The sequence below is a fragment of the Lissotriton vulgaris genome, chromosome 7 (genome assembly GCF_964263255.1).
Source record: "Lissotriton vulgaris chromosome 7, aLisVul1.2, whole genome shotgun sequence".
Taxonomy (NCBI): Eukaryota; Metazoa; Chordata; class Amphibia; order Caudata; family Salamandridae; genus Lissotriton; species Lissotriton vulgaris.
The window spans coordinates 895,798,466-895,811,746 of record NC_141695.1 but is presented as its reverse complement, the minus strand read 5'-3'; the positions used below and the strand labels follow the sequence as shown (position 1 = coordinate 895,811,746).

Here is a 13,281-nt window from a genome sequence, read left to right as displayed (position 1 = left end):
GAAATACTTTGCAAACCCAAACGGCCTAGATATACCAAAGTGCTAACCCTTGAAAGCCCACTCCAGCACTTTTTTTAATACTTATCTCAGTAACTACTGGACAGATTGATATTAGTTATTTTTTTCACCCTCTCCCCCTCAACTTTTATTCCCATGGATGGATGTTATCTACGTTACCTGGCTGCTTATCTCTCCATGGGGTCAAAAGTTAGACAATTCGAAAATTGCCTATGCCTTGGAATCACCACCTAAACCATAACTACAAAGTGGCTATTTCCGCTGTGTAATATGTTGAAGCATGTTGGTCCATTAGTTCCTTATAATTCATTCAACAAGAAAGAACATCAAATAGCTAAAATAATGAAACTGTGGCATGGAGTTCAGTGGCAGTGTGTACTGGTAACTCTGAAGTGCTAACGCTGCAGTATTAAAATTTTCTGCAGCTTTAAATCTAAAACAGCAGTGGGAAATCCTAGGGATGTGTATAAATGGTGGCAATGCGTATATTCAATAAATCGCCAATGATTGTCCTTTTCAGGCATGAAATTTCAGTTCCAAGATTCATCCTGGAACCTTCAGCCTAGGTCTGTCTGCTACTGAGGGTATATCAAGACCTATCATTCTTTCATTTCCGTTTAAAGAGATGGTCTGTTAAATCAAGAACGAAAGTACCTTACTAGGCATTGTAATGTTTGCTTTAGTTTTTTTCAGATTCACAATCATATGTGTTCTAATTGCCCTTTTAATAAGTAAACATTGGGATTGCCATTGATATTGCTATTCCTGGTTGCTTGTTCAAATTATTACTTTTTTTGTAAGTCTCATCACTATCATTTTAGACTAACTTTATCCAGTGGTTCTGTAAAGCACAGGTGCAGCTTGTCACTGATAATGAAACGTTTTGGGAATGTGAGTCTAATTTAAGTTGGCCAACTCTCACACTAAAGGATATCATCCTGTTTTATTTTTTAATGTTTTTCTCATACAGGCAACTACCTACACGCGTAGAGGGCGTGGAAATTGTACCAACTCTAGCTGCTCGTACACGTATGTCACTCGACACAAGCCTCCCAGGTGCCCTCTCTGTGATACCGTCTTAGGAGGGAAATGGATCACTAAGGTACAGTGAGCATTTTTTAATTTGACGTTTTCATTTATGTATGATGCTAAACCACTTGCATCCCCCCACTTTTCTAACACATCTTCTTGCATTCTCAGTTACTTCAGTCCTGTATAAGGTCCTCCTCTATCAAAACATTTAACTGTTAAATATATTTTAGATGTTTGAGGCAAAGGGGTTGAGTGTTCTCTAAATAGTTCACAGCATCCTACTATAGTGTACCAAAGGTCCACCCAGTTGCTTTCTATCTTGCTGCCAGAATGGAGCTACATAAGGGTTGTGTTCTGTAGTACAGAACTATTATAAACCCTGTATGTGACTCTCGGGCGCACTCTTACAAAACTGATGACCATTTTGGTTGTTTCAAGGGCGTTAGTCCAGAGAGTTTGAGTACACTGAGTGTTTGTGTGGAAGGGATTGTATTGGTGAAGGAAATGTGAGAAGGCGCAAGTGGGCCTTGCAACTTTGTGGGTGGGTCTGGTAATTGAGATGCATTTAGTGGGTTGTGTTATTAGGGAAGGTTGCATGCCACGATTTGGGTGGTTGTTAATTGTTTCTGCGTTTGGATAGTTGATGTTGGGGGAAAGGTGTGTAGGTTTTCTATACTGTGTTTGGGGTACAGTGGCTCTGTGAGGTGTGTAGGTGTCTGTAGTGGTGGTGGTTTTGGTGCAATAGAGTTTTTCTGTTTTAAGCAATTGGGTGTGTAATGTTTAAATAGTAGGACATGCGTCTATGTACATTTTTGCTTTATTTGGTTTGAATCAGAGGATGTTTTTCAAGTTGGGTTCCTTTATCAATGTAGACATCTTTTTGGGAAAGTGGGCTGTGCAGTGCAAAGATGGTGCAGATGTTTGCCATGCTCAATGTGTTCGAGATTTCATTGTGGATGCTTCTGTGCTTGAATGTTTCCTCAGTGTGTGAACAGTCTGGAATTTTGGGGAGCTGCTCTAACGGGCATCTCATATTCTATCACACTCCTTTTTCTCACTGATCCCTTCATCTGGATAGGAAGTCTATGAAGATATGAAGTGGCTGGCCATAGCAAGGCTTCAGTCAGATGCTTATAGGCAATATTAATCTTATCGTATCACATATTCAATATCACAGGAAGAAGTGCACACATGAATTTGTTCTTTTAGTGTTATGATAATATTTAAAATCGAAGTTCAAATTCAGTAACCCCACCATCACCTTTTAAATCAGCACATTTGCCTTTTAAGCGTTCTGTTGGCCTGTTGGCAGTTCCAGCAGGCTGCAAAGTCAGCCATCCCAGCTTGTGCAGGAACTCTGTACTCACGGTGACCGTTGTCTAACCCATACACTACAGTGCGTGATCATGTGTCATTTTGTTACACTCTGTGCTATTTTAGAGGAATGAAGTCTGTCTGTCCAACTTTGCAAGACATTTATCAGTGAAGTTCCAGCATTTAAAAGAAGGAAACCCCATTTGTTGTAATGTCTATGAATCCTGCTGCCAACAGGCGCTAAACGGTCTGCCTGGGGAGCAAGACAGGGCAAGTGGGGCAGAAGAAACACAGCAGGCACGGATGCAACACAGAATACAGGTGGGAGAAACAACTCAGAAGAGTCTGGTAGGGGAAAAGCAGGTGGGTGGGAGGAAGCAACATGGAGCTGGTAGGTAAGCACACAGGCGAAAACGCAACACAAGAGGAACAAGGTAAAAGCAAATTGTGAGAGGAAGGAACACAGGTCGCTTCGAAGGGGGAAAAGGGAGTAAATTAGGGAGATAACTGGAAAACACATGCACTCTTGTGGAGTGCTTAAACAAAGAGAAAACGTTCTTGGAAAGTGAGCAGTGGAAGGGCAGAAGTAATACATGCATTCATTCTCTAAGGGCTGAACAAATGGAAGAAGAGGCAGGAAAGCCCACATGATCTAGCAAATAAGCAAATGTATACGAGTGACAAATAGAAATAGAGTTATTCCTTGGTGGACAATTAATTCAAATCATAAAATTTGAAATTATCTACAGTAGTGGGTGTCGCACAATATAAACCCATATGTTGAACTTTTACCTAATTTAAAATGTAACCAGCCAAAGTCTAAAGTAAAATATTGAAAAGTATTTTCATAAAAAACAGAAATTTGCTAGTGTTTGCAATTAAAAAATGTGACCATAAGATACACAATTCATAACAGCCTATTCACATGTCGTACAAGAAAATATTTGTAACAAAGTGCATAAAAAACAATATTTACATAACCCCAGAGCATACACATAAAGTGTTCAAATGTAGAGACTAATAAGCACACATTTATACCCCTGTTACCTAACTTAGACAAAAAACAATGAAACCGAGAGACAAAAAATAGACAGTTCAATTGGTCATTAAACGACACATCAGGGTCAAAATATTTTTTTAAACCAATCCCAGTAGCACGTTTCCTTAGCTCATCTTTAGGATTGATTATTGTCCCACAGATTGTGTCAGACAATGGCGTCCACGCGTTTCAATGGCTTGAACTTATTGTTCCATCTTTTTCAAGACAAGTATATGTCTCTCTTGTTTGGCACTGGTTGGTTGCCTGCTGATATTATTCCTGTTAGGGATACATAATATTAATTCTATATCTTGCATTTAATTGATGTCATTCAGTTTTTGTACACATGCCTATAGATTTTTGTTATAAATTACGGTTTTCCAAATCAACAAAATATCCCATGTAGATAGACAATCCATCAGGATAAAGGTTGTTGTAAATGTTAAAAAATACTTCTCATAACCCTCTCTTATCTAATAACCCAGGAGTGGTCCCATTTGATCGACAAGCCGGTTTCCACACAAAGCGCCGGGCATAATATCAATAAGACACCTTACTCTGTACTGTCACTTTTTACACGGAAGAGATTTCAAGACACTAACGTTTCTATCGGCAATGGTCCAATTTTGTTTTTGGTCCATGTTTTTTTCGCATGAGTGTCAATGACGAAATAAGGACACCTTACCCCTCTCTTCTTTTATTTTATACTTTTATAATTTGATCCGGGGAACGCAATTGCAATATACAGTTTGTATTAAAAAATGCAAATTTTGTACCCTAAAAAATCGCACCTTCAATTTTAGCAGTTCTTCATTTTTCTCATAATTACTACTACTACTACTACTTGGATTTTGAGGCAGAATTTAAAATAGCAATTCTCCATGGGGAGCATTTCTATTATCTCTTACTGGCTTAGCCACACACTATAATAGTGTTCTCGCATTCTTACCTCCTATAGCACATTTTCTACGTTTTATATAGATGTTTCGTATGGAGCTACGTTTTATATAGATGTTTCGTATGGAGCTATGTCTATAGATAAACTGTACGTACCTTTTCTCTCATATGTGTGGTGACCTATCCTCCTTACTCTAAACGCAAATTATTATAAGGATAAATTATCAATATGAAAAAGGCTTAAGCTTTATGAATCACTGGTTAGCAAGCAATTTCATCCACTCTTCACAGGTGTTCAATCCCCTATCTATAGTATCTAGGTAGCACATGAACCTCTGTTCCCTCATTTTCCTGATTACATCTATATTACCTCCTGTCCTATTTATAGTGACTTTCTCTAAAATATACCACCTGAACTCATTCCAATGATGATTGGTTTTGAGTAGTGGTCTGTTAGGGGTGCATTTTCTTTTTTTGTTTTTAGCGCAGACCTGTGTTTGATTAACCGAATGTGTAGCTCTCTGCCCGTCTCCCCCACGTAGCCTAGGCCACACGGGCAGACCAGCAGATAAACCACACTTTTGTTTCAGCAGTTATTCAGTGTTTTAGCACATAAGGCTTTTCCTTTAAAATTCAAGCTTTTGACCTCTATACAGTTAGGGCAGATTGAACAGGTCCCACACCTATAGTTTCCCACAGCTTTTGGATTTTGCAAGGTTGTCTGATTTTCTCTGTCTACTTCTTTGTAGGTCTTTGCCAAAACATTTCTTATAGTTTTGTTTTGCCTAAAGGAAAACGGAGACTTGGATGTTGGTATTTTCAAACCACTTTTTAAAATCTTCCAATTTCAGTTGATGATGCTTTTTTATTTTGTTACTCATCCAAGAGTATTGACTCACGAAAACAATCCTTTCAGAAGCTATTTTCTTTTTGACCTTATTGGTATTCAAGAGGTAATCCCGATCATAAAACCCTGCTCGTTTAAACAAGTTTAAAAAAAAAAAATTGGGGGATAACCTCGATTGCGTAGTTTTTTTCTCCATAATTTCAGCGTGATGATAGAAGTCTGCGAGAGAAGTACAATTACGCTGAAGTCTTAAAAATTTGCTGAATGGTATATTGTCTTTTTGTGACTGAGGGTGGTTGCTCTTGTACCGTAATAATGTGTTTTTATCTGAAGGTTTTGAGAACAGCTCCACCTCCAGCACACCCTGCACATTTTTTACTTTTATATCTAAGAAGTCCACGCTGTTGTTGCTAAAATTAACTGTGAACCTCAGATTGTCATCGCCTAAGTTTAACCACTCCAAAAACAGTATGAGCTCATTGCTGGCACCGGTCCAGATGAAAATGATATAATCTATGAACCGATGCCAGCATGAGACATTCTCATAAAACGGTGCCATCTCGTTATAGATGTGCCTCTGTTCAAAGTTGTTGACATAAAGGCATGCCAGACTGAGAGAGTGACAAAGCCAACCAATGGTAAAGAATGGGCTGGCTTTGAGCTCACTGAAGATATGTCTTGCAAAAAACAGCATCTGTGAGACCTAAATTAAACAGTGAATCTCCTATCCTAACTTTGCCGTTCCTCCGGAAGGGTTCCTTAGTATAGAAATATGGGTGAGCTTTGAACAGGTTGTGTAAAGCCGATTCACTCTTTCTAGCTGAGTGTAGTTCATGGATATAAGCCCCCTCCGAGCCTTCTGTCTCCCCAAACAGAACTTCCATGCCATCCAGTGCAGACATGAAATGTTTCTATTTCTTTTTTAGCTAATTAAGGGTTAAACCCTGCTTGTGGAACACACTGGAAAGATATGCACTTCTGTGGGATGAGTAGTAGAACAACATATGCATCAACCTCAATCAAATGAATAAATCGCAGTCCACTTAATAAAACAAAAGAATAAAACAGTTGAGCCCTTTTCAAACATCAGGCAAGCAGTCTTTTCTGTATAAGGTACCCTTTAGAGCAGCCTTAGCTGCTGCTCACAGCATCCTTGCTGATGCCTCAGTGGATAAAAAATTCACTAGGAGTGCACGTACTTTATACTTACCTCAGGATGTCTATATCTGCAGAAGTTCATCCTCGAGAGTTTTGTCGGAGTTGCTACCAGACCTGGGAAAATTCACAGTGGCACGATCAGATATACCATCCTCCATAATTTCACAAGAAGCCACATCTACCAGGTTTCAATCAGAGACTAGGAAATAGTCAATACAAGTTCATGTCCCATGTACACAAGATGCAAACAGATATTGCCAGTCCCTAGGGTGCAGCAACATCCATACTGCCCATGATCAATGGCCCCACATAACATCTTTAAGGATGGTCTTGTTCCTATATTGCAGAAGTCTGGTCTATCTCATCTATTCAAGGCTGAGTCTCTTGTAATATTCCATTCCCCACATATCAAGGATTTAGTTTGGCCAAATTGTGTTAAACCCCTTAATAGCCTACTCAAACATTTTGATTTGTTGTCAGTTAGAGCAATAACCAAGCCTATGACTAAAGGTTCCCCTTGTACCTTACTTTTGTTGAACACGTACCTTCTACCCAAGTCCTTCCATGTTTTGAGGATGCAGAACAGAAATGTTATGTGAAGAGAATGGCCACTCTCCTTTCTAAATGCTGTAGTGCCTGCCTCGTCCTGTGGGGAGGTGTATGAGTTAGTAGCATACAACACTTTCCATTCATATCCCTACTCAATTTGTCAGATTAAAGAAGGGCCAAGTGTGTCTCCTAAAGGAAGGCTAAATCCGGATATTTAAAACCCATTTACGACTGCCCTTTTTCGGGTTTGATGTAGTGAGTGAGCCCATTGACGTTATTTTATATTGATTTGTATAGCGCACTAATCACCCAAGACAGTACTCAGGTGCTTGTACAGAAGGGTAGGTCTGTGGCCTGCAAGGTGCATTTATGTAGAGCCAGGTCTTCAGCTTCTTGCGGAACTCAAGAGGTGAGGAGGAGACTTTGCTATGTTGAGGGATGTTGTTTCATGTCTTCGCTGTGATGTAGGAGAATGAGCGAACTCTAGTTTTGTTTTTGTGGATGCAGGGAATGTGTGCGAGTGAGAGTGAGGCAGAGCATAGATGTCTAGTGGGTTGTGGAAGTTAATGCGAATGTTCGGGTATTCTGGTCCTGCGTTGTGTAGGGCTTAGTATGTATGCGTGAGAACTTTGACTTGGCTACGCTTGGGAGTCAGTGAAACATTCTGAGGTGTAGTGCGATGTGTCATTTTGAAATTGCTCACTCTCTTTTATCCATGTCTGCACAATCTAGTTTGACAGCTACTAATCTCACACTACCTTTGTCTAACTCGACTGCTAATAGTACAACACTCCAAAGCTGAGGGTAACCTACCTCCTCTCGTCTGGATTATTGGCCCCCTCTTAACTTGCACTCTCTCACTCTTATTCTGGATAAAGTCAAGTCCGGCTCTTCTAATGACCCATTGCCAGCTTCTATTCTTAAGCAACTCGATTGTTGTCACATGAAGGTCATTTTGGATACATTAAATTCTTCTCTAACGGAGTCCAGGTTTCCTCCACTGTGGAAACATTGGCCTGTTGAGATGGGAACTCTCCCGCGGCCTACCAGTCACGTCCGTAATCTGGGCGTTTATATTGATGATTCTTTATCCATGCACCATCAAGCAGTCAGGGTCACAGCCACCTGCTTCACTATCTTAAAATGGCTTACTAAAATCGTTTGGATGTTACCTCAGACCACCCAGAAAACTGTGATCCACACCCTTATCACCTCACGGCTGGATTAGGGTAACGTCCTTTTTCTGGGCGCTAATAAGGCTGTGGTACGTAGACTGCAGCTGGCGCCAAACGCTGCTGCGAGACTGCTATGCAGTCTCCCCAGATTCACTCCCATCTCCGGCTATCTCCATATGAACTACATTGGCTCAGGGTGGAAAATCGTATACAATTTAAAGCCCTGAGTTATATGTTTAGGAAGTAGCTGTTGCGCCCTACAAATTAAAAAAATAAATGTGGGTGTGGTGTGAGAGGTTTAGTATGCTTCTTGCAGCTGTGTTCTGGATGGTCTAGAGTCTGTGTAGGAGTTGTTTGGAGATTCAAGCGTAGAGTGTTGCCATAGTCCTGCTGGTGATCAATGCTTGCGTGATGGTCCATCTGCTGTTCCAAGGCAACCGTCTGAAGATTTTTCGCAGCATGTATTGGTGTGGAAGCAGTAGGTGCACACTGAGTTGACTTGAGCTGTTATGTTTAGCTGGATGATCCCTAGATTTCTTGTGTGGTCTGTGGGTGTTGGTCGTGACTCCCACAGCCATCAGATGGATTCCCATGTGGAGGTCTTGTTGCTGAAGGCAAGTACTTCCGTCTTGTTGGAGTTGAGCTGCAGGCAGTTGATTTGCATACAGTCTTCTACGATGGCCATGGTGTTGGTGAAGTTGGTTCTGGCAGTGGTTGTTTTGTCCGTCAGAGAGAGTATGAGTTGGGTGTCATCGATTTGGGCGATGACTGTGATGTCTTGTGATCGGATGATGTTAGCGAGCAGTGTCATGTACATGAAGAAAATGGTAGGACTGAGGGATGATCCCTGTGGTACTCTGCATATCAGTTTCTTGGTCGTTAATGTTATGTTATGTTATACGTGTTTATATAGCTCGTGGCTGCCCCAGCAAAGGGGCGTCCCAGCGCTTATCAAGAGAAGAAAAGTGCAAACGCCGCCGATAGACATAAGAGCATAACACAACCAGCCCTAACAGAAGAGGTGAGTCTTGATTGCCTTTCTAAAGGCCAGAAGGTACTGTAAGCCACGTATCTGTGATGGTAGTGCATTCCAGAGTTTTGCGGCCATGTACCGGAAGGAGCGTCCTCCCATCCTGGCACGCTTTACTCGCGGAACCGTAGCCAGAGACTGTCCTTCTGATCTGAGGGCTCTCCGGGGAGTATACATAGTCATCAAGGGACATAGCATGGGTGGTGAGGCATTTTTCAAAATCTTAAAAGCAAGACATAGGGTCTTAAAATGATTTCTCTTTTCCACGGGAAGCCAGTGGAGCTTTATAAGGGTGTTGGTCACTGATTTAAACCGGGGAAGCCCAGTCAGGGCCCATGCAGCAGCATTCTGAACACGTTGTAAACGCCCCTTCACAGTCGGGTTGGCCCCCAGAAACAGAGAGCTTGCGTAGTCTAACCGGGACAGAATGGCAGACTGCACCACGAGCTGGCACGTAGGGGGATCAAAGAATTTAAGTACTGGTTTAAGATTCCGCAGAATTCCGAAGCACGTGGCGGCGACTTTCTTCTTATGTGCGACGAAGCTCAGCGAGGAGTCAAGCCAGACTCTAAGGTTTTAAACTTCGCTTTTGGGTTCCGGGGGATTGCCGAGAATGTTACGCCACCATTCAGCGCCCCAAGCTGAGGCTTCTTTGCCTACTAACAGCACCTCGGTCTTATCGGCATTAAGCTTGAGGTAATTAGCTGTCATCCATGTAGTTACTGTAGTAAGGCCTTGTTTAAAGTTGTGCGCATTTACCCCGGCTTCGTCACTCAGCATCACCACTAGCTGAGTGTCGTCCGAGAATGAGACTATAGACAGGTCCCATCGTTTAGCAACCTCAGCCAGTGGCTGAAAGTACAGATTAAAAAGTGTAGGGCTGAGCGCGGAGCCCTGGGGCACACCCTGCTCAAACGGAGGGGTGGAGACCCGGAAGGATCTACCAGTCAAAAACGCTTTAAACCACGCCAGGGCTTGTCCTACAACCCCTGCATCTCCAGTCGGTGAAGCAGGACCTCATGTGAAACCGTATCGAAGGCAGCACTGAGGTCTAACAAGATCAGTGCTGCCGTCTGCCCGGGATCCAGGATGGCCCGGAGGTGTTCAGTCACACTAAGGAGTGCGGTTTCCGTGCTGTGACCGGCACGAAATCCGTGCTGGGAGGCGTCCAAGATATTGTTAGAGCAGAGATACTTAGTCAGAGTGATATTAACATGAGACTCTGCCACCTTCGCAGGCCAAGGTAGCAGGGAGATAGGTCTAAAACTCTCCGGCTTGGTGGGGTCCAGGGTAGACTTTTTAATGATGGGGGACACCCACGCCTGCTTCCATCTAGTGGGTATTATAGCTGTTACAAATGAAGAGTTGATAAGAGCTTTTAGTGGGTTAAGGACCAAGGTATCTGCTTCTCTGAACTGAGTGGGTTTTAAGGGATCTGCTGGAGAACCTGATTAAATTTTTTGGCAAAGTCTAAGAAATTCCTCTTGGTCCAGCTCGGGTATGAGCTCAAGTTTATGAGTGATAATATTATTGGAAGGGGTGAGAGTAGGTATAGCTGGAAATGAATTATACATTTTACTAACTTTGTCTATGAAGGAGGCCAGATTCTCGCAAAGTATGTGGGAGGTAGTATTCACCGCTGCTTTTTTCGCACTCAGCTCCTTGAGAATTTTAAAAATGATCTTGGAAGGATTCTGGCTATTATTAATCTCACAGGCATAAAATGCCGCACGGGTTCTGCAAATCTGTCTATGGTAGTTTTTTTGGATATGAACATATTGGGTTTTTAGCTCTGGGGCATAAGCCTTCCTCCATTTACGCTCGGTAATTTTACAATCTTTTTTAAGAGGAGAAAGCTCCTCATTGAACCATGGGCTAGACTCTTGGGAACGTGCTCTGATCCAATCCGCTGGAATCAGCGTGTCCAGAGCTTGGTTCACCCAATTGTAGAAGTTTTCGTAGCCCTGGTTGGTATTTCCACTGTCCGCGGGGGATTGGTTTTAAGTAGGGTGTAAAACTCTTCGAGTCGTAATTTCCTCCAAGGACGTTTGCGCACTCTTTGTGCTAGACTCGGGGTAGGTGTGCCCTGGATGGGCAAGGACATGATAACCAGAGTATGGTCGGTCCAGGTCATCGGTGTTGGCACTTTTGCCGTTGCTTCCTCTAAGTTGGTAAAGATGGGGTCTAAAAGATGTCCCCCTATATGCGTCTGGCCTTGTACTAATTGGCACAGTTGGAAAGAGGCTAGATCGGCAAGCAGGCCGCTGACCTTCTTGTCAGTAGTCAAGTCAAAATGAATATTAAGGTCCCCAAAGATGTTAAAATTGGCGGTCCCTACTACCAAGGAGCAAACTGTTTCCAGGAGCGCTCTGACAAAGCTACTGTCCGGCCCTGGAGGTCTATAGATCAGAATGCCAGATAGCGAAAAATGGGTGTTTATGTGAAGGGTGGCAGCCTGATCCTTTGGGTACTTCCCGTGAGGAAGGAGCAGATCCATTTGAGAGCATTAAATAACATTATCACTATATGTTTAGGGTTAATGTTAGAGGTCTTTTCCCAGCAGATCTATTGCGCCTCTGGATAGGTTAAAAAATGGGGGCTGTATATTAGTGCATGGAAAGTGTGGCATGTATTTTATATCTGAATAGTGGTTGGTGTGCCCCATCTGAATGGTAATTGTCTAGACTGCACTGCGTTCCAAAACTGAGAAAGTTAACCCAAAAATCTGAATTTGAGGGTATGTGTATGTCAGTCCTTCTGCAAAGTCAAATTAATAGGTGACTGGTGACGTACCTCACAGAAAGCTACCACGAGACAACGGAAATAGAATGACATTTGAGGGAGGGAAGGACCCCTGGTGGGTATGAATAAATAGGTGTGTTTTTTTTGAGTGGTGGTAAAGTAGTCACACAGCTCAGTCTCTAAATTGTTGCCCATGAAACCAGAAGGGCTATGTACGCCACTCGTTCCCAAGTGATCTAGTGGAAATGTCTCTGCCACAGTGGATGCAATACTCATTTCCCAACTTTTACCGCTGCTGTCTATACTTCTGATGGTTTAGCTCCTCATAGGCTCAAGTTTATCCTTGTGGTGAATGTTGGTTAGTTTGCTATCCATATCTAGAACATTGTTCTCCAGAGCCATCATGATTGAAAGTATGTGCCTTTTAAAACAACTCTTGAAACAAATTCACTTTTTCATTCATGCGTTCATTCAAGTACAGTAGTAAAGTCCTAATAGAGTGGAATTGATAACATCCCGTTGAATGTTCTCCACTGTGGGTGCTTGTAAGAAATTAAGAGTACATTTTTGTTGTGTTCCTTATGTTAGTCAGTGTGTCAACCTCAGATGTCTGAACATTTTGGTTTGACATGCACTGCCTGCTTACTCGTGCCTGTGCTCAGCTAGATTTCTTGTAGTTCTGTTGAGAGTGAAACACAAACGAGGATGTTTTCACTTAACGCATGTTGGCTTACAAACCTTTTCTTGCTGCTAGAGTGACTTTATCTTCAACATACCATTTCAGCCACTCTAGGCTCCCATCATTGGGTACTTTGCGGTTGAAAAGTTTATCAAGTCATAAACAAATGTTCATTTGCATTTATTCCACATTACCAACTACATTAGTTATTTATTTAACCTTGTTTTCTGCACTTTCACATTTTGGTGGTGGGTCTTTTAATTCTAGGAGAAATCAAAAGGAACTCACGCTGGTCTTACTGACAAACCAGGAGTCCAAAGAAGTTCCATTGTGCCCCCACAACCGATGACAGAAGATAGAAGCACCCCGGGGTCTGCGGAGGAGAGTTTGGCAGCTGTCAGCCAGCTTCTGAGAGTGGTTCCTGTTGGAGAAAAAACACAGGAGACTGAGTGGGAGGAGGTGATTATTTCTGAAGCGCACATCTTGCAGAATGACGGTGCAAAGATGGTCACTACGACTGGAGGTCTTGTCGCACATACAGAGAACAGCCCTGAGGCATGCCCGCAGCTACCTGTAGATGGCACTGGAAGTCTGAACGCAGATGTGGACAGTGTTGGAACAGCCGTGGAGTGAGTATGAATTGGTCTGTCACGTCAACCTCCGAGTCTGAATGTACGTTATTTCCCATACAACCAATCTAGGTTGACATAAACAACATTTAAAATGTTTCTTTTACTTTTTTTAAATTTTGGCACTCCACTGCAATTTTCCCTAGCTTCTTTACATCTACAAAGAGCAGTC

At 42.4% G+C, this 13,281-nt stretch overlaps 1 protein-coding gene across 3 annotated transcripts in view; it reads left to right on the top strand.

The window, feature by feature from the left end:
- Window positions 1-13,281, top strand: part of HMGXB3 (HMG-box containing 3) — a 558,172-nt gene that overhangs the window by 198,950 nt on the left and 345,941 nt on the right. For all 3 annotated transcript variants that reach the window (XM_086931317.1, XM_086931319.1, XM_086931318.1), the window contains exons 6-7: window positions 989-1,120; window positions 12,748-13,109. In XM_086931317.1, coding sequence (XP_086787443.1) covers window positions 989-1,120; window positions 12,748-13,109 — 494 coding nt within the window. The remainder of the gene's footprint in view (window positions 1-988; window positions 1,121-12,747; window positions 13,110-13,281) is intronic.